We start from the raw sequence: 21,337 nt of genomic DNA on the forward strand, positions 1-21,337 counted from the left end.
GGATTCTGGATTTATTTAACTGACAGCTGCCCCAACTGGTGACCCTGTCACATCTTTACAGAACACCGGATCATCGTGACTGATTTAAATATATTTCTATATGCATGAATACAGAAAAAAAAGGTGTGCAGTAGACATATTTAAATAAAAATTGACAAGATGCATTTATTGTTTTCGATTTGTACAAAAGCATAACTTAAAAGGCAGACTAGTATAAACTTACTTTGTGCCAAGTATTTAAACTTTTCATTCCAAAGAGTTTCTGGTTCAAAACTTGTAGATACAGTTTCCACCTGGGAAATCTCCTTTTTAGACTACAGATAACACAGTATTGTAAAATCAGAATTCTGCAGTCCTTCAGCTGATCAAAAGTTGCGTTCTGCTTCGAGTGCCAGAGTTTTAGCTACTCAGTGAATGGATCATAGGAAACATGAGCCATGCTGGAGTGGCCTGATGAAAAGTCAGTTTGCCTGCTGCTCATTTGTGTTCTGAAAAAAAGATGTGCATTAGGACCTGTGACATGCGATCTTAGCAAAGACTGATAAAGATATGCGTAAAAACAGGGCGACATGTTTAGGCTTTTCTTTGCCACTTCATACCGGCCAAAAGTAGCGTAAGAAAACCTATACTAAGTAAGCAAGTCCCAGATGTCACGCAGAAGTTCAGTTATTCCCAAAATAAAATAATGCTTTCACTCTGATTTTACAAGTGGGTTTTCCTTTGCACAGGTAACATTTTCTCAGTGAGCCTGAGGGGTTTTCTTGGTCTTTGCTGATGGCATCTCCATTGACGTTCACCTCTGTCGGAACAAAACTAAAATCCTACCAGACCAAGCAGGATACCTCCCTGAGATGGCCTTTCCAGAGTCTACAAAGCGAGGATGTGACTTGAAAAGCTACTTTTCCCACAGAACCGGGCTTGCTGTGCTTCAGGGTGACCGAGGGGGCTGCGCAAAGGCAGATTCGTGTTCTTTTCATCCGGTATCCGACTGCAGCTTCCTGGAATTTTAAAATGTGGCGGACGTGCTGTGGGACAGCAGCTGCGCGAGTGTTCCGCAAGACCATCTGGAGGAAAGCACTGAAAATAGATGCGAGGAAGCCTCGTGTATTTCAGCAAAATTAAGCATAAAGAAATTGGTGTCCATGCAGTGCTGGATGTGCCGTAAAAACTCTTTCGAGTAATATTTGCTAAGAAAACTCTCAGTGAAAATGCAAGCGTAGGTACTACGACCAGTTTCCATCTTGCAGGTGTTCCCTGACGTGGGACAGTGTCACTGTGACCAGTGACATAAAGTAGGTTACTCGTGGTCTCCAAATGAGCAAGTATTTTATGGTGCTGTACAAACAAAAAGGTGTGGGGAGTATATGAAATATCTGTATTAAACTCCACTGCATTAAGCTATCCAACGCATGAAAAATGACCCAGGTGCATTTAAAATAAATGCATATTACAATATCACATAGAGTATTATAAAATTATTACTTATGTGCACAGTCCTGATATCTATAGACGTGGCACCGTGAAGAAAGCCTGATTCCTAAGCATTTTTACAGGTACTCGATAGTGATGCAGTTGGCTATCGGTCAGATCATAATGTCCCTTCAACTTTGGTACATTCAGTGCAAAATATTTTGGGGAGTCTTTTACTCTTATAAAAATAAAAGGCATTTTTTTTCCCCTTGAGAGTGCTTAAAGAATAAACACTAGCAGAACGCCTGTTCAAGCATGGAAAGTGACAAAAAGAGAAACAGCATTTTAGTTTGCTTCTTTCCTGTTTACACTCTAAGAAACATAATATAATGAACCTATAAAAATAAACAGAAGTCACTGTGTTAGGGTTTTTTTTCCTGATATGCTGTGATAAATTGCTAGTTTCTTCTTAAAATAGTTTCCATGCAGTATAAAGCATAAAATCAGTCTTATTAAGTGATTAAGTTCATTAGAACAGCTCATGTTTTGTCAAACACACCCCTGGCAAGCCCATTTCCACAAACCTCAATGCCAGCCGGTGTTGCTACATCCTTTGGTGCTGAATTTCTGACTTTCTGACTTTCCTTCCAATTCACTTCTGCCCCAGGACCTTGAGCTCTGTGGTGCACACCATGCAGGCACTCGGCATCTTAGATAAAGCAAGTACTGGATATGCTAATTGTAACATAGGGCATAAAATAATGTACCTTCATTAATTAAAAAAAAATAAAAATCTATTGTAGGATTTTTTTATAATTTACTGGGTAGGTAAGGGGCTGAATGATTTGATGTTTTGACTTGAATTTTCAATTCAACAGCTTTGCTGAAATCCAGTTTTCGGGGACACGTCAGTTTTGCAGTAGCCAGGCTGATCACAGCGTGGGATCGCGTTTCTTGTTTGCTCAGAACATCACAAGTTTGGCCATCTTGAAAAACCACGGATTGCAAGACTTGGTTTGCCCTGCACATCAGGCACACTCTAGTTTCACTGCAGAGAATTTTCTGCCATGATCACAATGCACTTTAATTGCTTCACAAGATCTTTCACGGAACCTCATTATTTGAATTGCAGCGCGAAACAATTTTCCTCTAGGAAATCCAATACAAACGTTCATTCATTCCTTGAGAAGACAGACCCACAAAAGTCCAACGAGCTGGGCACTGTGGTTTGTGTATCACTCAAGTCCAAAAGTACTTGTCTCTTCAACTGCTGTCAACAGTTTTTCATATAGCATAGAGAATGATGGATAAGGGGGAAGGTCCAGACGATTGAAACAAGTGTGAGCCCTGAGGGAGAAACAAAGAAAAACAAAAGAAAGAAGAGAAGAAGTACATGATTCAAAAAGTTCAAAAGAGAACACACAGACTTGCATGTGCTTGTGTGGAGGCGGGCTGTTAGTAGTCTTTCAGAAGACTTTGTTCTGTCAAATGATGCTTTGCAATTGAACAGGTAGTGAGGTTTAATCTACTTGTTTCTAATTAAAATAAGCCAGTCAGAAGCATTTATGAAGGTCTTTAGAAGCACACTGACAACCCAAAAGGCATGGGGTAAAGAATGCTATAACATGGTACAATTCAGTCTGTTCTGAAATCTTGGCTTTAAATGTACCTTCTGAGTAGTAGTATTTTTTTCCGGCACAGATGATACTTAAATATTGTCTTTGTAATCATAAACGAAATATTTGAATACATTGAATACGCATAAGATACTAAATTTGATGATACTAAAAAATACTCTAGATATACAGGAAACAATCCCACAGTATTAAAGGACAGACAAATTAGATGCTCCTCCTTCTACGTTTCCTTGGCATATGGATCACGTTCTTGGGAAATTACTGTTTGTGCTGATTTACACTGTCCTCATCTCTGGCCCTGCAAGCCAACGACCTTTAGAACAATACTTGTTGTAATTACACAAAACTATGCACGTTCCTCTAGCATTCCACCCTGCTTTCTTAAGAGGCCAACCACAGGCCTTATTTCTCAGTTCCCAAAGTCCATCTACCTCAGTTTTGTTCTGACATGCTTGGAAGTGACTCTCAAAACCCCTTCCAGGGAATGAAAAGGGAGATGATAACGGCTTCTCCTTGTAGTAGAATAATGGATATCACTGCCTGACCTCAGGGCAGGCTAAGGATAACACTTCCTAAAACACTACAGTGGATGGGCCTTCTCCAGTGAAACAGAGAGCAGAACTACTAACGGGATGGCTTCTGGAGGAAGAAACCATGCGAGGAGAAGCCAATGGTGGCATCTTTGCCACTCTGAACCTTTGTACCAAAGCCTCATTTAGGCTGGTTTTGGAGGACTAAAACCTTTTTGTATTTTGGCAGGTCTCTGTTTACAAATACTTCATTGTTTTGCAATAAAACGCATCACGGTGTTATTTAAATACAATCCAGCTGAAAACCAAACTTTTCCTGCAGTGGCCTGCCCTTCATCACTATGATCCATATTAAGTGTAAATGGGTAACATAATGCCAATGGAAGGACTGAACAAGGTCGCTCTTTGCAGCAAATACAACTCCTCATTTAGCCAAACCAGTCCCAGAAAGGCAAGTGTCTACAACAGACCAGTACGGAGCTTTCTCTGAGCCAGAAAGCGCTGCCTTCCATGGGAACAAGCTCATTAATTACTGTTTTAAGTGGTTCTCGGCTCCCACTTAAGGGGATGAAGCGTGAAGTGGATTAATCTCATCTGTTACAAACAGAGAGAGTCCATTACAAGCCCTCATTGAAGGTGCAACACTCAAATACAGCCTTGTAGTGTCGTAAAAATGAGGCTGAAGAAATGTACACACTGTACAGAAGGCCACGCTATTATTATAAACACAGTCCGAACATCAAATGTGCAGTCACTTAAAAAAAGCATTGAATTTTGCACCCTCCCCAAATACAGGATACTCAGAAGTACAGGGCCAGTACAGACAGTACACAGCATATATAGAGATAGTATATATAGCTTATCTGTATGGCAGAGAGGGCATTTTCCGCACCCTGTGTTCCAGGAGCCCGGTAAAAATGTCTCCACCCAGGCAGGCATCCCTCTAAGCTTGCTTTGTACTCCTCATTTGCCTTTCCAAAAACCTTACAAAGTAACATCTGTGCTGGGGATTAAATTATTGCATTTCCTGCAGAATACTTAAAAAAAATAAAAAGGAAAAAAAATATTCCCTTCTGAAGAAAGAGACTGATTTAGACCCAGCAGCAACTGGAACTCAGTGATCCCTTGAGTTCAGTGCAGAGTGTGGAAGAATCTTAGGCAATTAACAGTCTAACCACAAGCTCCTGCTGCATGGGGCTGACAGCCGCTCATTAGAACCATGGATCACGCTGTGTGGGCTGTAAAACCACAAATTATAAAAGACACAGGATATAATTAGCAAGGGATTCATTCCAAGCTGGTTTAATAGTAAGCCGGCATGTTGTTTACATTTATTGAGAGAACTGAGCTTGATCTTAATTTTGAGGGCAGTTTCAAAAATGCAACCACCGATTTAGAAAACCAGTCATTAAAAAAAGACAAAAACTTAAGATCTTTGTCTTCTGAGGCAACACATGCTTTTCTCACCCTAGCAAAGAGCTTCCTAAGTCTTCGAGAAGAAAGGTTTTTTTACCTCTGGATGGCATCAGGGATGGCAACAGTTAAGCTAAACCTGTAATAATCAGTCTTTTCAGGGCCTTTTACATGTTAGTGCCTTACTAGTGTAAAAGCCAGTGATACAAGCCAGGCAACCTGATGTGCGCCTCCCACTAATCTCGCAATTTTGATTCAGCAGCACTGATTACACAGCAGCCAGAACAGCGGGAACTAGGTAAACATCTAGGGAATACTTTGTGTATTCACAGCTCCTTAGACCACAATCTCATACCTAAGTAACTACAATTCTTGCCTCCTGTGTCTCAAAGAGATGGAGATGTATATTCTTATGTGTTTTCAGCAGTGCTGTAGTTTTTTTAGAGGCAGAGGACAAAACATAAAGTCCACTGGCTTGTTGAGTCCGAGCTTTTGCCACCCTCACACCAAGTATTAGCGAATTTCACCAGCGCTCCCACTGAGATCAACAGGGTGATTTGCAAAGCATGACACTGCTACGAGGGAGTGACGGTGCCTTTGTACAAATGTTTTCCTTATCTGAGAATCAGAAAGAGTTGCCGAGTCCCAGGGCAGCGTTCTGGGCAGATCCAGCGGGTGTTTACCCAGGCAGGGCTTGTTTGGACACCCGTGGAAAGTTTGCGTCTCGGGGTGGTTGTAACCATGTCTTCCCTTTAAGCCAGCGCTACCTGCTGTTTACACAGCGAGTCTCTGAAGCTGGTGAGACACAGGCTGAAGATACACAAAACTACAGGCAGGAACTAGATACGTAAATGTGCAAATACTCCTTTCTGCTTAGGGCTTAGCCCATTTTAAGCATAAACCGTGGAAGATCATTTAATTTTTATGAGAGGTTCCATGTGTGAATGGCAGGAATTGCCAGCTCAGGACAGCTGTAGATATTTGCCATATGCAGCTGTTTATTTTAAGAAGTGTGGTGGTAGTTTATTTTAATTCTCACACTTGCATGCTAAAAACTATCCACAGAGACAAAAATCAAATGTTTCCTACCCAAGGGAATCATAAATGAACTTCAGGGGTATGATACATTCTCCTAAATGTGAAGAGCTGGCATTTCCCCTATATTTGCTGGATGGTAGCAGAGATTCTCGACATGTTTCTCCACATTGCTCTACAAGAAGCAGTTTTATTCTGCAGTTTATTACAACCAGGGCTCTATATAACCTATTCAGAGGAAATTCTGAGCATCCTGTTCAGGCATGTCCTGACCTTTTCCACACTGCAAGCCGTGCTTGTCAGCACCAGGAATTCCACTATTAGACAATATATGGAAAAACTCGCACAATCTCGTTTCTTACTTAAACTCGCAAAGAAATCTTACATTTTGAAGTCAGAAATTAGTTTTTAAAATCAAAGCTTTTTTATTTTTAAACAGAATCAAAGCTAGTCCATAGGTCAATCATAATCAAACTGTAACGCAGACTTGCGAGGCCACAAGGCATTACTAGGCCCCCAAAAGATACTCAAGAATTTGATTTGGAATAGCAATTTCCAGCATTTGCTTATCTTTAATCCTCAGTCGCCTGGCTCTCATTTGTACTGTAAACTGGCGAGATGGCTTTCTTAGAGGCCACCTGCTAAGACTATGGATTTTGGAGCTGCTTCTGCACCTCTGACTTTCTCAATGCGGTTCAAATGGCAGCATCCAGGCGGATCCCAACCCAAGAGACGAAAGCTAAAGGTTGTTGGTCAGAGGAGCTCTCTGTGTGTCTGACAGACGCTTTGTGTCTAAAAAGAGACTCTGAATGCAAGTTATTCCTGAGGAATCTTGTTTAAGATGAATGGGCAAGGATTAGGCTTGAATGTCCTCCAGGGATGAGCCCAGCCCAAAACTCCTAGGACAGACTAGAAGCAGCACACTAAAGCTGAGATTTGATTAAGTGGTGGTAGCTCACCCACACTTGTCACATTAATCTGTATTTCTAACCACTGTTAACCCACTCTAGAGGCCACAGAATTATAGAACTGGATGAAAGGAAATCTAGAAACGTATCGGCCTGATCACAATACAGAAAAGGCTGGAACCTGCCTTGTACAACTCAATTCCTGCTCTTCCTTTACCCTTTTCATGTATTTCAGTTGACCCTGCTTGTGCTCTTTGAAATCTTCACCTCCTTTTGTCCCTGTGCTGCCTCTTAAGTCAAATGGTCCTCTCCTCAAAACACACCCCTTCTGCAGTTCATAACTTGCATCTTCCATATTTGTTCACACTACTGACATCTGACGAAGCCTAAAAATTACATTACTAAATTATACTGTATGTGTCTAATCAAAAAAGTCTGATCCTAGCTCTCTGTCACAAGTGCTATTTAATTGGAATTCATATTAGTCTTTGCTCCCAAGTGATGAACTGCATGTTCACAGAGTAAATATTGCACATTTAACCAAAGTATAACGAAATCAAATTCAGAAGTAGTTATCATTCTACTATAATTTTCCATGAAAAAAGCATTACAGTATGGATGTCAGCCACACTGCCTTGCCCACCTCCCGAGAAAAAAAAAAAGGAATTCAAAGAAAAATGGATGCATCGCACACTGAAACAACAGTGAAGTAAATTTTCATGTAAGGCAGAGCGTATTTTCATATTCAGCTAAAACTTTTGTGCTTTTCAAACAACTTATCTATCATCCTGGTGACTGGTTATCTAAAGCGTCTCTAGCTTTAACACCTGCGCAGCTGTACCTGGGAAGAGCAGTGATCTTCCCCCACTTCTCCACGCAGAATCTCCTGGGGCCGTTGCTCCCGCGCAGAGAGGCGAATCCTTCGTATGGGATGCTGGATGTGCCTGTAACGAACTGCACACAAAGCATCATGAGATGGGATGCGCAGATGGTGTAAGACAGAAATGTGTCCAAATGCTTATGTAAAAGCATCTGAAATTTGTGAGGCACAAGTAAGAAATGCTACTTTAGATGGTGGAGAAGGGAAAATAGACCATTATTCCCTGACAGGGCTCCAGAAGAGACAACTTATCAGATTTCTTTCAAAAAGTAATTATTCTACATAAATATTGTAGAACAAATCACTACTAATAGGAAGTTACTTACCTAAGTGAGGTTTTCCCTACTGTTTTTATTCTGTATTAAGAGGAGCTAAGAGAAAAATAATAATGTGTGATAATGTCTTTGTGTCAAGGCTATTTGGCAATGTGGATTTCAATATCGAAGTGGTGGAGTCACCATCGCTGGAGGGGTTTAAAAGGTGTTTAGATAAGGTTCTTAGAGACATGGTTTAGTGCTAGAGTTGGTTAGGTTATGGTTGGACTCGATGATCCTGAGGGTCTCGTCCAACTGAAATGATTCTATGATTCTATCTTCATAAACAATTATTAAACACTGTAAGAAAAGGACTAAATTCTGAAGGTCAGGTAGAATGCTGTCTATCGAGCAGATTTAATTAGAACCTGTTCTGAACAGACAGATCAAACATGGATTTTGACAGATCAGAGGCTACTTAATTTTTAATGATCTGGATATGATAAAAACTTCCGACTAACAGATGTGATGGGAACATATAAGCAGATATCTCTGGCTCTCCAGAGCTTTTTTAAGTACTAGGTTGGCACAAAAGGAATTATGTTTTTTGCATTGTTGAAATTTGCTGTTTGATGTTGGATACATTCTTAAATAAATGTGCTTATGTTATACACGCTTTTCTCGCTTTATGTTTTTTTGCTACTGACTGATTACTTGCTGTTTATTTCAGTCACAATTAGTACAGTTAGTCTCTGCTTTTTGTCAGGTTATTCCCACTAGCTAGCATCACCATCCTTTTTGGATGTCGTAAACCTGGATGGGACTAGTTAAGCATGTAATTTTAATGATGCAGACTATTTTGACACAGATAGCCAATTTCTTACCTGTAAAAGTCTCAGTCGTTGTTCATTGTTGAATCTCTCCACAGCAGCCCAGAACCACCGAATTACAATGTGATTGTCATGATAACCTGTTAAAACAAGAAGAGTCTTTATACCTTCTGGTGCTACAAAAGTGGTTGAGAGAATAGTAAGTAAATGTTTCCTAATTTGGCCCTAGTGACAATAACGCCATGTTCCTTATCCAATTGCAGCAAAAGACAGGAGGTGAGAGAAGTCTCCTGAAATGTTTAAAAACCTTAAGGGCAGAGAATTAATTTACTATGACAAAAAGGAATGATACTCTTTTGTGAGCATTTCTTCCATTAGGAATGCCAATTCTTGAAATATTCCAATGCTGTACTTTTTATATATCTAAAGCTACAAATGATGCTACAACCACCTCTCTTTCAAAGTGGTTCCTAAATCTTCCATTGATCTCAAATTATCTCAACTGCTGGCCCGCAGTCATTGGGATTACCTCTAACTCCCTGTCGTCTTTGAGAGTGGAAAGGAGGTAGATCCTACTCAGAATTAAAACAGACAAATTACCTTCTCCTAATGCAAACTTAACCACAGAAATTCAGAAGATACCAAAGATGTATCTTATATGATGGTTCTTTAGTGTCTTAGAAACTGGTAATTCCAGGCCCGCCACCACTGCCAGGGAACAATTCAGAATTCAGGTCACCTCCTCTATACTCCGTGTTATTTCTCCAGTCGCTCAAGTCGATTTCTGCTGTTCCAGCTATGACCAGTTCCAGTTCTCTGGCGTCAAACACAGACACCAGCCTCGCATCAACCACCTGTGAAAGGAAATCAAATGCTTAGCAACAGTTCTTCCTTTAGTGATTTTTATCTCCCCATAGCTTGTCTGCTACTGAGATGTTTACCAGGTAACATTTCACCCATGAGTGGAAAGAATCTTACTTATTTTCTCTTTATAAAGGACTTCTTTTTCTTACGCTGCAGTTCCATTCAGTTTCATTCCAGGATCACAGTGGCAAATAATATCGAATTATTTCAGGACAAATTAAATTCAATACATTCAATTTAACTGTCCATGTTAAAACATGTAAGAGACAAATACCTTGAAATACACTCAATCTACCACGTTACATTGAGTATGACATGCACACAAAAACCCTCAAAGGCCCAACAAGAAACAAATGGTTCACTTTAACAACCATTCCTGCTAATCATACCAACAGTCATCAATTGTTTGTCCAGATGAAAGAAGAGATATAACCATAGTGTTTAATGCAATGACGAACGATGATTTTATTTCCACCCAACCTCCCAGATACCTGTAAGGGCACTTCTCACTACATATGTATCTGCTTTTTGGGATGGTATATGGGAAATGTATATCAGGAGAAAAATATTTTGGAAGGATAAAGGACGAAAGTACTTTTTTTTCTGGAGTTTTTTACCTCATAGAAACCACGAACTAGACTTTCTGTTTGTTGCACAACTCCTCTCTCAATTCTCCATTTCACCATTCTTTCTATATATTCTTTCTTGTTCTTTTCGGTGACAGGGATGTTGGCACCTCCTGGCTTTAATTCCCGTTCTGTGATCTTTGGAAAAAAAATGACCAAATGACAACATGGTATTATAAAGACAAAAGAAAGAATTATAGTAATATAAACGTTTAAGTTGAAGTAATTCCTCCAAAGCAGTAGCCAAGACTGACTTTAGTATGTGAAATAAGAGACCATAAAAGAAATATTTTTTTTGATAAAATAATATTTAAAATCCCATTTAGTCTGAAGAATTAAGCAGAGAAGAAGAAATAATCTATGCAGTAATTAAAGTAGTGAAGTAATTTAAATAATATCATAACAAAGGTGTCGTAATACTTTTGTATGTTGACACAATTAAATTCAGGTGAACTACCTCCAGCAGAGCAATCCAAAATTTGGATATTTCAGATAGTCTCCAGAAAATCTCCTTAACCAGAAATACATGTTTGACGAGTTACAAATAACAATTCCTCCTTAGATTTCAACATTGTTTTCATCAGCGAGAATTTTATAAAAACAAGGTCAAATCGGCACAGAATGACAATCATTCTTCTGTCCAAATACATGTTTATCTAGCGGCAGAATACCCAAAGGAAATTAAATTAAGAATCTTGCACACCTGCCCAAAAACTTCTTCATTTACAGTAAACGTGAGATCAAGGATATCATGGATATCATTGTCCTTCATCCACTGCAGGCTCTGGTGGAATTCCTCATCGAGATATTCCAGGTCACTCAGGTCACAGAGTCTGGCGGAAACAAGAAGAAAACACAGAAATTCAGATGACGGCAGCAGCGTGTGCTCAGTAACTACACTGAGATAGGACGGGCCTGAAAAACAGACTGAGAACAGGGGTTGAGAGAAAAGTCAATAGAATAAAGAAGACTCCACTTCATATCTCTGTTTATTACCCTAGTAATTGCAGTTACTGTGTAACACAAAATGGTTTTGCTAATATACAAAATTCCAGAATGTATTAATTTGAAGATACATTTCTTTCTAAGCTTATGGTCAGTCTGTCCCATGTTTCCAGAGAAGAATATTTTGGAATTACGAAAATACATAGCTTGAAGAGAAAAAAAATTCAAAGCATAAAAGAAATGGTAAGCTTTTATAACAAGCAGCTACTATTCTTTTTGCTTATGTGACTACACTGCCACCTCTCCCATCTCTTTATCATGCAAAGTCTCTTCAGATAGCCTGCTTACCACAGAAAGATCTTTTTACTTTCTGCCATATTTCCCCTCACCTGGTCCTTCTTTTACAAACCCAGCCTGTAAGCCAACTGCCCCTTGCTCTCTGCAACAGTTACTGCTCCAAGCTTTGAACATGTAGGCTGTTAATAATATTTAATAGCGTGGTGGCAATTTCTGTCATTCTGCCTAACTCCTGAAATCCTGTTCTGTGAAACAGGACACTGGGGCTATTAATTAAGGTGCTTTTCAGCTGCTTCTATTAGACTGTGTACAAAGGTGGCCACCCCTCAGTTTTAATTGTAGTGATAAGAGAACCGCCAAGTGAAACAATTAATTTAATTTAGCAGTCACACAATATTAGTATTAAGTCCTCATTCTTATTGAAATGACACTGTTAGCATTTAGGCACTTGTAAAATATATGTGCAATAGGAACAGATGCATTACTCCGCACTACTAGAATGTATGATGTCTTATACAAAAAAATATCCTTCCAGACTTCTCAAAAGCAGCTTTTAAAAGGATGCTAAAAAGCAAAGCACTTTAATTAAACTCCAGCCATGCTGAGCAAGTGCAGCTCCCATTGTTTCAGCCAGAACAGGAGCAGTAGTTCTGAAGACAGTCTGAAGTGTTAGCAAAGTAAAGCTCATCAGCATGGAGATGGCCAACAATCAGCCTACCTCTGAGAACGGGTCTGGCGGTCTAGGCTACAAAGTGATTCATATCCTATCCTCTGAGTCATTACAAGACAAATGAATAAGAACTCTATTAATAATCTGGAATAAACCCAGAGCATTTCACTGTATAACTTCAAATGGGAGATTTTGTAGAAGCAAGCTGATAACATGGGTAAAACAAAACATGAGGTTTTCATACCAACCAGAAACAACATTCTGAGTACTACATGGCTGGCTAAAAACCGTAAGTGGAAAGAAATGAACTTGTCAAAAAAGTCCTGGACTGAAATTAAATTATAAGTAATAGCCTGTCTTCTTTGACGATAAAACTTCATAGTTCATGCATACACAAAATGTCATGGTCCATTGGGAAGGAACCAAACAAAAAAGGAGACAGAACAGTTCTACTCACATTCGGAGGAGAGCTTTATAAAAGGGTCGTGTAAAAAAGGCATCCAGCAAATACTGATGTATCAGAGCAAGACCAAGAATTCGACCACTAAACCTGAACCTGGAAGAGAAGGAGTTACAATAGTTATACTGAAACTTAGTGGTTTGGACACTGCTCTGTCATCAAGACTTACATATATTTCCAAACAACGTTTTTAAATCAGATAGCTATGTCTGAATTGTGGTATTTTTTTTTTCTCGTGTTTCTTTTACATTCTCAGTAAGGCACAGAAAAAATGCGAGTCTGCGGGGTGTGGAAAATCCCTCAGATACCTAAGTCGCAACTTCTCAAAAATGGCAAATCCATATTAACCCCATCAACCCCTGCCAGACCAGCCTCTTTATAAAAGTCTATCTTCCAAAATAACAGCCGCTGTTTATTTTCTTTACACACACTTTGTCGGGTGTGCAAGGAGGGTTGAGAGGAGGGAGGGAGTCGGACAGATTTGAGATCAGATGGCAGCAACTTCAAAATAGTAGGACCTTTGCAAATATTCACAGCAGAATAAGAGAGGGGTCGTGCCTCTCGCACCCCCAAGGTCTCTGGTCCAGCACACCATGAGCCAGGGATGAATACAAAATGTTGGCAGAAGCCTCGCGATACATTAAGTTTTTATTTCCTTCCCTTTTTGCCAGACTGTTCTGCTTTTCCAGTGCAGCATATGCCATTTGTTGTTGCAGCACTGGAGTTCATCAGGTAGGTTGCTTCAACTAACTGAAGTGGACGCAGCCAACCATTGAGTTGTCTATTCATTTTTAAAACTAGTAATGAGATTCCTTTCTGATACACATTCCTCATAACTGGCTTGCAATAAATAAGGACTCTGTAAGTATCTGTCGCACGCAGATGAGCAGTTGTCATCCCACGGTCACTGTAATTTAACTCCCCACACAACAGAATCCTCTGTTAATATTCATGGCACAGCTTTACAGACTTGTAAAGCGATGGCTTAAATCAACTGCAGGTGGTTTAAACTGACTTATAAGTGTGAAAAAGAGATTATGTAAAAAATCCTTGATAACTATTTCAGAAGTATGTATGTACAGATGTTGCTTAAGAGCTATGTCACCAGGAGTCTTCCCTCTGCCCCAATTCAGGTAACTCCATAGACTTCCTTCCAATCGATATGTTGTTTTTTTTCCAGTGAGGAGACCTCTGTGCTCTTTAGTAAGGCTCAACCTACATACAGTAACACCTGTTTGAAATCTCCCATCATCTCCTTATAGAAAAAAAGGAAAGACTGGCTTGTTGTCATTTTTTTTTTAATTGCTTTTATGAAATGACTGCTAATGTACAAGAAACACAGAGCTGTGTTGTGAGACAATCCTGTGGTCCATGTTCCAAATCATAGTTTTGCTGAGCTTGTGAGAAATAACATCATTTAAAACCACAAGAGAAAACAAAACCAGGGAAGTCTAAAGAGATGCAATTATTTTGCTGCTGGTTAAAAAGATCAGATTCTGTGTTATATGTCTGAGCAGATATGAGCAATTTTCTACACGTGGGAACAGCAGAAAACATATCTGAAAAAAGAAATATAAAAATAATTCTTACCACTCATGGTGATTGTCTACAAATGCAGACATGGGACTTATTTGTACTGTATAGGTATCATTGGCTGAATATTCAAACAAACCATAATATGGATTGAAGAGCTCTCTGGACACCAGGAAAAAAAACTCTCTTGAAGGTCCACTGTAGTCCAACCTTTAAAGAGAAACCTGACATTACTATAAAGTGTTAATTTTGTGCAAAGAAAAGCTTTTTTGGAATCTACATTCCTTACGCTGTATTTTAATTGAAATTTCGCAAGATTTTAACCAGAACCCTTATCCTGCCGATTGCTTCATGCCAAGGTATGTGAAGTCCTCGCGGGGCTACTTAGAAATGGAATGGCTTGGAGGGCAGGAATCAAGTGCTCTGTGCGGGTTGTGCTCAGCAAACATTTTGGCTCCGGCTGTAACGGCCTCTTTGCCACAGGAATATCACCAAATAATTGGGGGTCAGCGAGGAAACATTAGACATATCTGCATCTGACAAATTAAGAATGAAAATGAACAATGGTCCTGTTTTGTCTTTGCAGATTTGCAACAACAGGATAATTTGAAGGATAATATTTCTGTTTTCCCTAGCAATATAATCTGAGAGTGCTTCAGTGATTTATCTTTCTTGGTCAAAATTTTCTTGTCTGTCTTCCAAACTTGAGTGCATTTAAATGCTTTTTGGAGAGTGCATTTCCTTTTTTTTTTTGTTTTGCTATTTCAAGATTCCTGGACTAATGAATAAGGAATTTAAATAACCCCCTTTTCCTGAATCATAAACAAACTCATTGCTGACAAAGCAGTAAGACTGAATTTTGACATTATGCTGCAGGTCACTAGTGAAATGAGTTCAGTATGAAGTCAATGCTCTGGTAGAGTTGGAAAACAGAAAACTGGGGATTTTCCATGGGGAAGAGAGATTGTTATAATTCTAACGAAGTAGATACAAAGATAGATCTTCTGTAGATTGAAGATTTCATAGCTGACTCTTAAGAAGGTGTTGCTTTAGTACTAAGTGCACAGACAGAAGTATCGTAGAGAAGCTCAGGACTTTTGCTACTCATGTTTTGGTTCATGACCTTGTACAGAAGATACAAGTTGGTTTTGAGGATGGAGTTGTCCGGAAAGTAAAGGCTAGGTAGCAATATCGAGTTGAGAAAACATTGAACATTTTCCCCTTGGTCATTTGGAAGGACTTAGCTGCTGTTAAGCTTTGGAAGTGAAATACTGTAACAGATCCTTACCCTGGCGAGAAAGGCATAATTCATCCTCAAAATGCAGAAAAAACCCTAAAATGGTTTGATATCCCAGACAACTGTTGGATCTTAATCTTGGCACAAATACCAGGACTAAGTAAAGTGTCATCTGGAAGACTCTTGCAAATTTCTGGGATAATCAGACTCATTAGAAGATAGAATAGAAACTGTGTGCTTTCCTACAGTTCATTTTCTATGCAGAGTTACTGTGAGTCATGTTAAATAAATCAATCATGAGAGCCCTGCACTGCCAGTCAGATTTATCCCACAATTAAAGGCTTGGCACAGGGGTGAGAAAACTTCATAGGAGAGGTATGTAACCACAGAGCAGCTGCAACTGTGGGGCATCTGGGTATTCGGGAGCAGAGCAATCTGTTGTTGGCAACACAACTCATGTCTCCTAGGAAGCACCATTAATACTTCAGGTTTACCACTCTGAAATGCAAAGCAGCTTCTACTAATAGTTAATTGAACTCAGGGAAAATAACTTTAAAGAACCATATTCTTTGTATCACATTTTTCTTCATTTATCACCACATGAAGTGTGAATGTATCGACATTGAACTAGCATCATGACCGTAGAAATGGAAGGTTCAAGGAAGATACAAACATCATGAGACTTATAAGAAAAATCATATGAACAGCAATAACTATGTCTGAGTTGCCCCCCTTATTAATTTATACAGTAAGAAATCAATAGTTACCAAAATGCTTTCATTTGTAAGGATTTCACTACCCATTACTTTAAGACCTACACCTCTTTACCGAGAGGAAAAGAAATGCAAGAGCAAACTCCCACTTAAAAACTTGGAAAAGGAGGAGCAAATAGGAAACAATTAACTTGGAGTATTCCTCCACCTCCTCATCCTCCTCTCCTCCACCCTGGCCTGTCTTTGTACACCCAGCCAAATGAGCAGTTTGATGTGATATATCCTTGCACCATCTCTGATGAAACAATACTGTTTGCACAAATCCTTTCTGCATTCAAAACACAGATTTGTAAATCGAGAATTGACGTCATTTTAATTTGACTTTGTTCTTAATTAACTCGTTCTTTTCCATTAAGAAGAGACTCTTGTGTAAAGCTGGATATAATGGGAACAGGACGTGTCAGCCCCATTTCCAGGTCACTCTTCACCTCGCTGTCCTGGGTGATGAAATGCAGAAGCCTGACAACTGATGAGACAGTCTATCTGGGTCGACCTCTGTCTCACGTATGATTCTAAATGTTTCCCTTTCATTTTCAAACGTGAGTGGAGGTTGTAGCTGTGAAAGGAAAGGCTGGTCGGGCTGTGGAAGACAAGCCTGGTTCCTGCATCCCCACCCTGCTCTGTCAATAAAGTGCAATCTCCTCCTGCACCAGCCCCGTCAGTCCAGTTCTGAGCTTCTCCTCACACAGCTCGGTGATATTATTTAGATGAACAAGTCCACACTTGGCTCTCAGCTTTCAGACTTCACTCGGTCCTTATTAACATTAAGCACTTCAGGGTGAACTTCAAACAAACAACAGGATTTAGGGGTTTTCAAGACATTAATTTTATCTAATCTTGTATGAGATGTTTCTATTACAACTGAGCTCTTTTAAAGACTCAGACAGCATGGCAATATCGCACACTGCAGCATTCCAAGAGCGGCGTGCTGCAGTTTCCTAAATATCAAGGAATAAAATCGTGAATGTATTCACAAATACATTCATGAAATGTAAATATAATATATATATATATATATATATATTTGAGCCTAATGCAGCGGGCTTTAAGATGTGACAAAGTGGGCACAAATCAAGAGTCTGAAGAGGCAGACAGTACATTGTTCTAGTTTCACTTACAAGAAAATCTAACCACATCTTGCTTTGCAATGCACATCTCGCAACCTGTATGAAACGTGTTAGACTTTCATCAGACGCAGACGGAGCATTTCCTGAAGTGACTTTGTAACATCAGGAGTATTTGTGTTTATTTGACCACTAGCGACTGCCTAGTTGCTTTTATTTGTGAGACAGGCCCTGGGCTGGAGCAGCAGCGAGCACCTCCCGCAGCACAGGAGATATAATGGCAGCACTGACAGAACAGAATTCTGACAACATGAGAAAGCAGTTTGTTTTTCCTTTGCTTTCCCAGCAACATTCCGGAACACACACCAACTATTGTGAAAACGCACATCGACACACGCATTACTTCTGCAAAGGCAGGATACATTACATTTCACAATGCCTATAATGTCATCTTGAACAGCTGTATGTTCTAGGCTTATGTATGGGGCATTTCCTGAGCACAAGCCTTCCTCTTTTCACTCCAGCCCACAAGGCTGGGTCAAACAGCAGCTGCGAGACACACTGAATCCTGAGATCACATTTACTTCCCTGTTCTACTCACCCTTCTTCACCAACAAACGTGACATAGAGTTTATTTCTCTGCAGATCTTTTCTTGAATAGCCCATGATCTGGTTAAAGGCATCTTCTAGCAAGTGGTCTCTCCTGATGATTAATCTGAAAGGCAAAATAATTTTGAAACAGCAACTCGTGAACATGAGGCACAGTTGGAAACATCTATTTACACTGCAAGGTAACAGGATGACTTCACTGAGATACAAGTTTCTGCCAGATAATTTGATCCAAATCAGGCAGGTTCTGTCTGTTCATCTACCTCCTTCGAAGATCTACTTTAGATTTCAATAAAATGCCTCTCATACAAAGAAGGGTAGTTTTATTTTTTCCGCCCTGGTTCTTCCCTTATTTGAAGGTTTCAATGGGAAGGGTCTAGATGTGAGCAATTTCATTAAGTTTTAAATCCTTCTGTAAGGCTGGGCCTCTAAATCAGTCTTACTTTAAGCAAGAATCTCACCTCTTAACAAGGAAAATGATAAAACCTGTGGGTAAAGGCACTGATGGTAACTCCAGAATCACACATGCCTACATTATCCCCAGTGTAAGTGTGATGGGACAAAATGGCAATTGTTTGCCCCAAACCAGGCTGAAGCATCGCATGTGAAAACATAACGGACCTTCTAAAAAAAGACTGTGAAAGTGAGGAAGTGTCACGAAGATCTAAAAATAACAGGTGAAAGAATCCTCCCTACTGAACCATTTTATATTCTGCCAAAAAAACTGTGTCTAATTAGTGTCCTGAAACTTAGCTTGCTGTATATTCAAAAACCCTACCTCCCTATTCTAAGAGAATAAATGATTTTAAAAGTTCTAATGCCTCATGGCTACTATGAGAGTATCAAACTATGAGAGTTTGATAGCTGGCAGAAGATATGGTAATTTAGAAAATTAGGAAAGCGTCTTATGATGATCCTTAACATAACAGTATGTAAACACATGATTACCAAATAAATTAAGGAGGGAAGACCTCACTCCAAGCACTCCAAGCGCTGAAGTAAAAATATAAACAGTTTTTTTATGGCAATCCTTAGAATTTAATAACATTTAATTTTATGAGTCCTCTTTACTAAAGAGGACTGATATATTGATAGAGGCAAAGATGTACAAAAGATAAGCACACCTAGTTTTTCCAATGGAAAAAGAGATAAGAAAATGTAACTGTTTATATCACAGTAATTGCTATGATGGAAGAATTCACATGCCTCCTGTTCTGTATGCCTCTTCCCAAAGTCTTTTTTTGTACTGTATTGGTAATATTATTCGTATGAAAATACAGTTGGGAGAAACACAGAAAAGAAGTGCTCAGAACTCGCTGTATCCCCTGCTATGAATCACATGCTGGCACTAAGTATTTTATGGCAGGCTGTATATTTCCTGAAGTACAAGGCTAACCCTAACATATGCATTCCTTCTAGTAGGAAGAAGGTTATAGACATGCAAGGCAGGGCAAGCTGCCTGAGAAACAGCTCCAGCTTCATGAGATTCTTCAACATACTTCAATTTCCCTGGGCCTTGTCCATATCCTTTAGTCTCCAACTTCCTGTAAAAGTTCCTCAGCTTGGCTTCAAAATCTCTTTTGTAAGGAGCTGGAGCTCGAGCATTGGCACGCTGGGTACCTGCGGGAAGCAACAAGCAAAGAATGAGCCGTGGTGACATGAACTGACTAATGTCCCATCCTCTATTGAGAAGACTCCTTAGCAGCAAAAGGCACAGTAAGTGTTCGGCTTAATCACCTTTATAAAGAGTAAAAGCTGCATATCTTCAAATGTGCTCTGCATCCAAGACGTTTTGATTGCTCATTTCCCATAGTATCATCTTTCTAAAGTAAGTCTTAAAAGAGCAAATCCAGGTCAATGCAAAAGATGGAATAAAAAACCCCAGCACAATCAACTGGAAAGACTTCTGTTTGTCAAGTACACTTTACATCTAACCTTTACAATAGCTCATGCAACAAATGTTCTGATCTGTTCTGGTTTTAGTATTAGCAGGAGAAACAAGAACTCAGAAATGAAGCATAAACAGCCTGTACTCCACTGTGTCCCTGTTGAACACAGCAAGACTTTTGGAAATCCCTTAGTAGAAGTTTTTCCTTGCTGAAGTACAAGCAAGAAAAATATTGGAAAAATGAAAAGTCTACCAAATCGAAGTTTGTGAAACTTTTCACGTGTGACTGCAGGAACATACATGCTGGTGATGGTCATCTTATTTTTGAAAAACTGTTTTTGAGGGTCAGTTTCTTAAAAGATCTGTATGCCAAAACAATGGCATACCCCCACATTCACATGTACAAGTCTAGTATATACAAATTATGTGTTGAGTCTGATCTATTCTGAATATTACAACTATTAGAACGTCCACCACCTCCCTAGATAAATTAATTCAATTGATTTGGTTGCAAGACAGTGTGCCAAAGAGGCAGTTAATGCTAGTCCTGTAACATTCGTCTCCTCTTCCCTAGTTTTCCCAATGTGAAATTCCTCCCATGCATGGCTGTGTAGACATCCCCCCAAAAACTCAGTGGACACGTACAATTTCTCAAGCCCTAAACCATACATAGGTTGACAACTACTTCTTTGCAACTGGTGGCCATCTAACCGGCCTGTGACGCACTGGAAATACAAATGAGTGCTTTAAAAGCACATACATACAGATTTCTGTCTTTTAAGAGACAACCAGTTCATTACATGAGTTTTCTTTTGGCTTCCTGTACACAACCAGGCCAATACAGAAATATTTATTGCTGCTATATGTGAAGGCATGGGAAGGTAGCATTTGAGGTTATGAAGGAAAGAGAACACGTATCTGTTCAGGCTGTGGGCAGCTTGCTTGGCCACAAAGCACACGGGGCTGGGGGAAAACACGATGAGCAACATCCTGCGGAAGTGGCTGCTGGAAGAAGCTGCAGTCGATCTCTCTGCACGATCAGAGAGAGAGAATGAGAGGTTTTCTAAAGACCTGTCTGACAAGAAAGGCACTTGCCGCTTGTTCTAGGCTTAGAGTGACGTGCGGGAGGAATAGAAAGGGTCAGGGAATCCACAGAGCTCCAATGGAAACATGCAGGACCCCTCTGGAAAAACAAATCATGGTCCCCGGTTACTGAACGGTGGGTATCCTCTTTTACTGAGAGCACCACGGGCTTCTCGGCTGAATTCTCTAGAAAACTGACAGGAACTTGAAACTGTAAACAGCCTTCTAATTATCGGCCTTTTCCCCTGCTTTGTTTATTTTGCTTTGGGTCAAAGTAGGTACAAAAATGTAGTCACCAAAAAAAACACAGCTAAAGCATACTTTAATCTTAACCCCCGAAGGAAGTTTTTGCTGAGAGATACCACAGAATATAAATCTGGTAACTCATGAC

The 21,337-nt window shown here is 39.7% G+C and overlaps 1 protein-coding gene across 4 annotated transcripts in view; it reads right to left on the reverse strand.

The window, feature by feature from the left end:
- Positions 1 to 139: 139 nt before the first annotated feature.
- Positions 140 to 21,337, reverse strand: part of HECW2 (HECT, C2 and WW domain containing E3 ubiquitin protein ligase 2) — a 126,603-nt gene continuing 105,405 nt past the window's right edge. For all 4 annotated transcript variants that reach the window (XM_021289785.2, XM_065069907.1, XM_021289787.2 and 1 more), the window contains 10 exons: positions 19,475 to 19,595; positions 17,968 to 18,081; positions 14,350 to 14,502; positions 12,757 to 12,855; positions 11,091 to 11,220; positions 10,379 to 10,525; positions 9,637 to 9,751; positions 8,952 to 9,037; positions 7,775 to 7,887; positions 140 to 2,757 (listed from right to left, as the gene is read on the reverse strand). In XM_021289785.2, coding sequence (XP_021145460.2) covers positions 2,646 to 2,757; positions 7,775 to 7,887; positions 8,952 to 9,037; positions 9,637 to 9,751; positions 10,379 to 10,525; positions 11,091 to 11,220; positions 12,757 to 12,855; positions 14,350 to 14,502; positions 17,968 to 18,081; positions 19,475 to 19,595 — 1,190 coding nt within the window. In that variant the 3' untranslated portion in view covers positions 140 to 2,645. The remainder of the gene's footprint in view (positions 2,758 to 7,774; positions 7,888 to 8,951; positions 9,038 to 9,636; positions 9,752 to 10,378; positions 10,526 to 11,090; positions 11,221 to 12,756; positions 12,856 to 14,349; positions 14,503 to 17,967; positions 18,082 to 19,474; positions 19,596 to 21,337) is intronic.

This window comes from Columba livia, chromosome 7 (assembly GCF_036013475.1).
Source record: "Columba livia isolate bColLiv1 breed racing homer chromosome 7, bColLiv1.pat.W.v2, whole genome shotgun sequence".
NCBI classification, from domain to species: Eukaryota; Metazoa; Chordata; class Aves; order Columbiformes; family Columbidae; genus Columba; species Columba livia.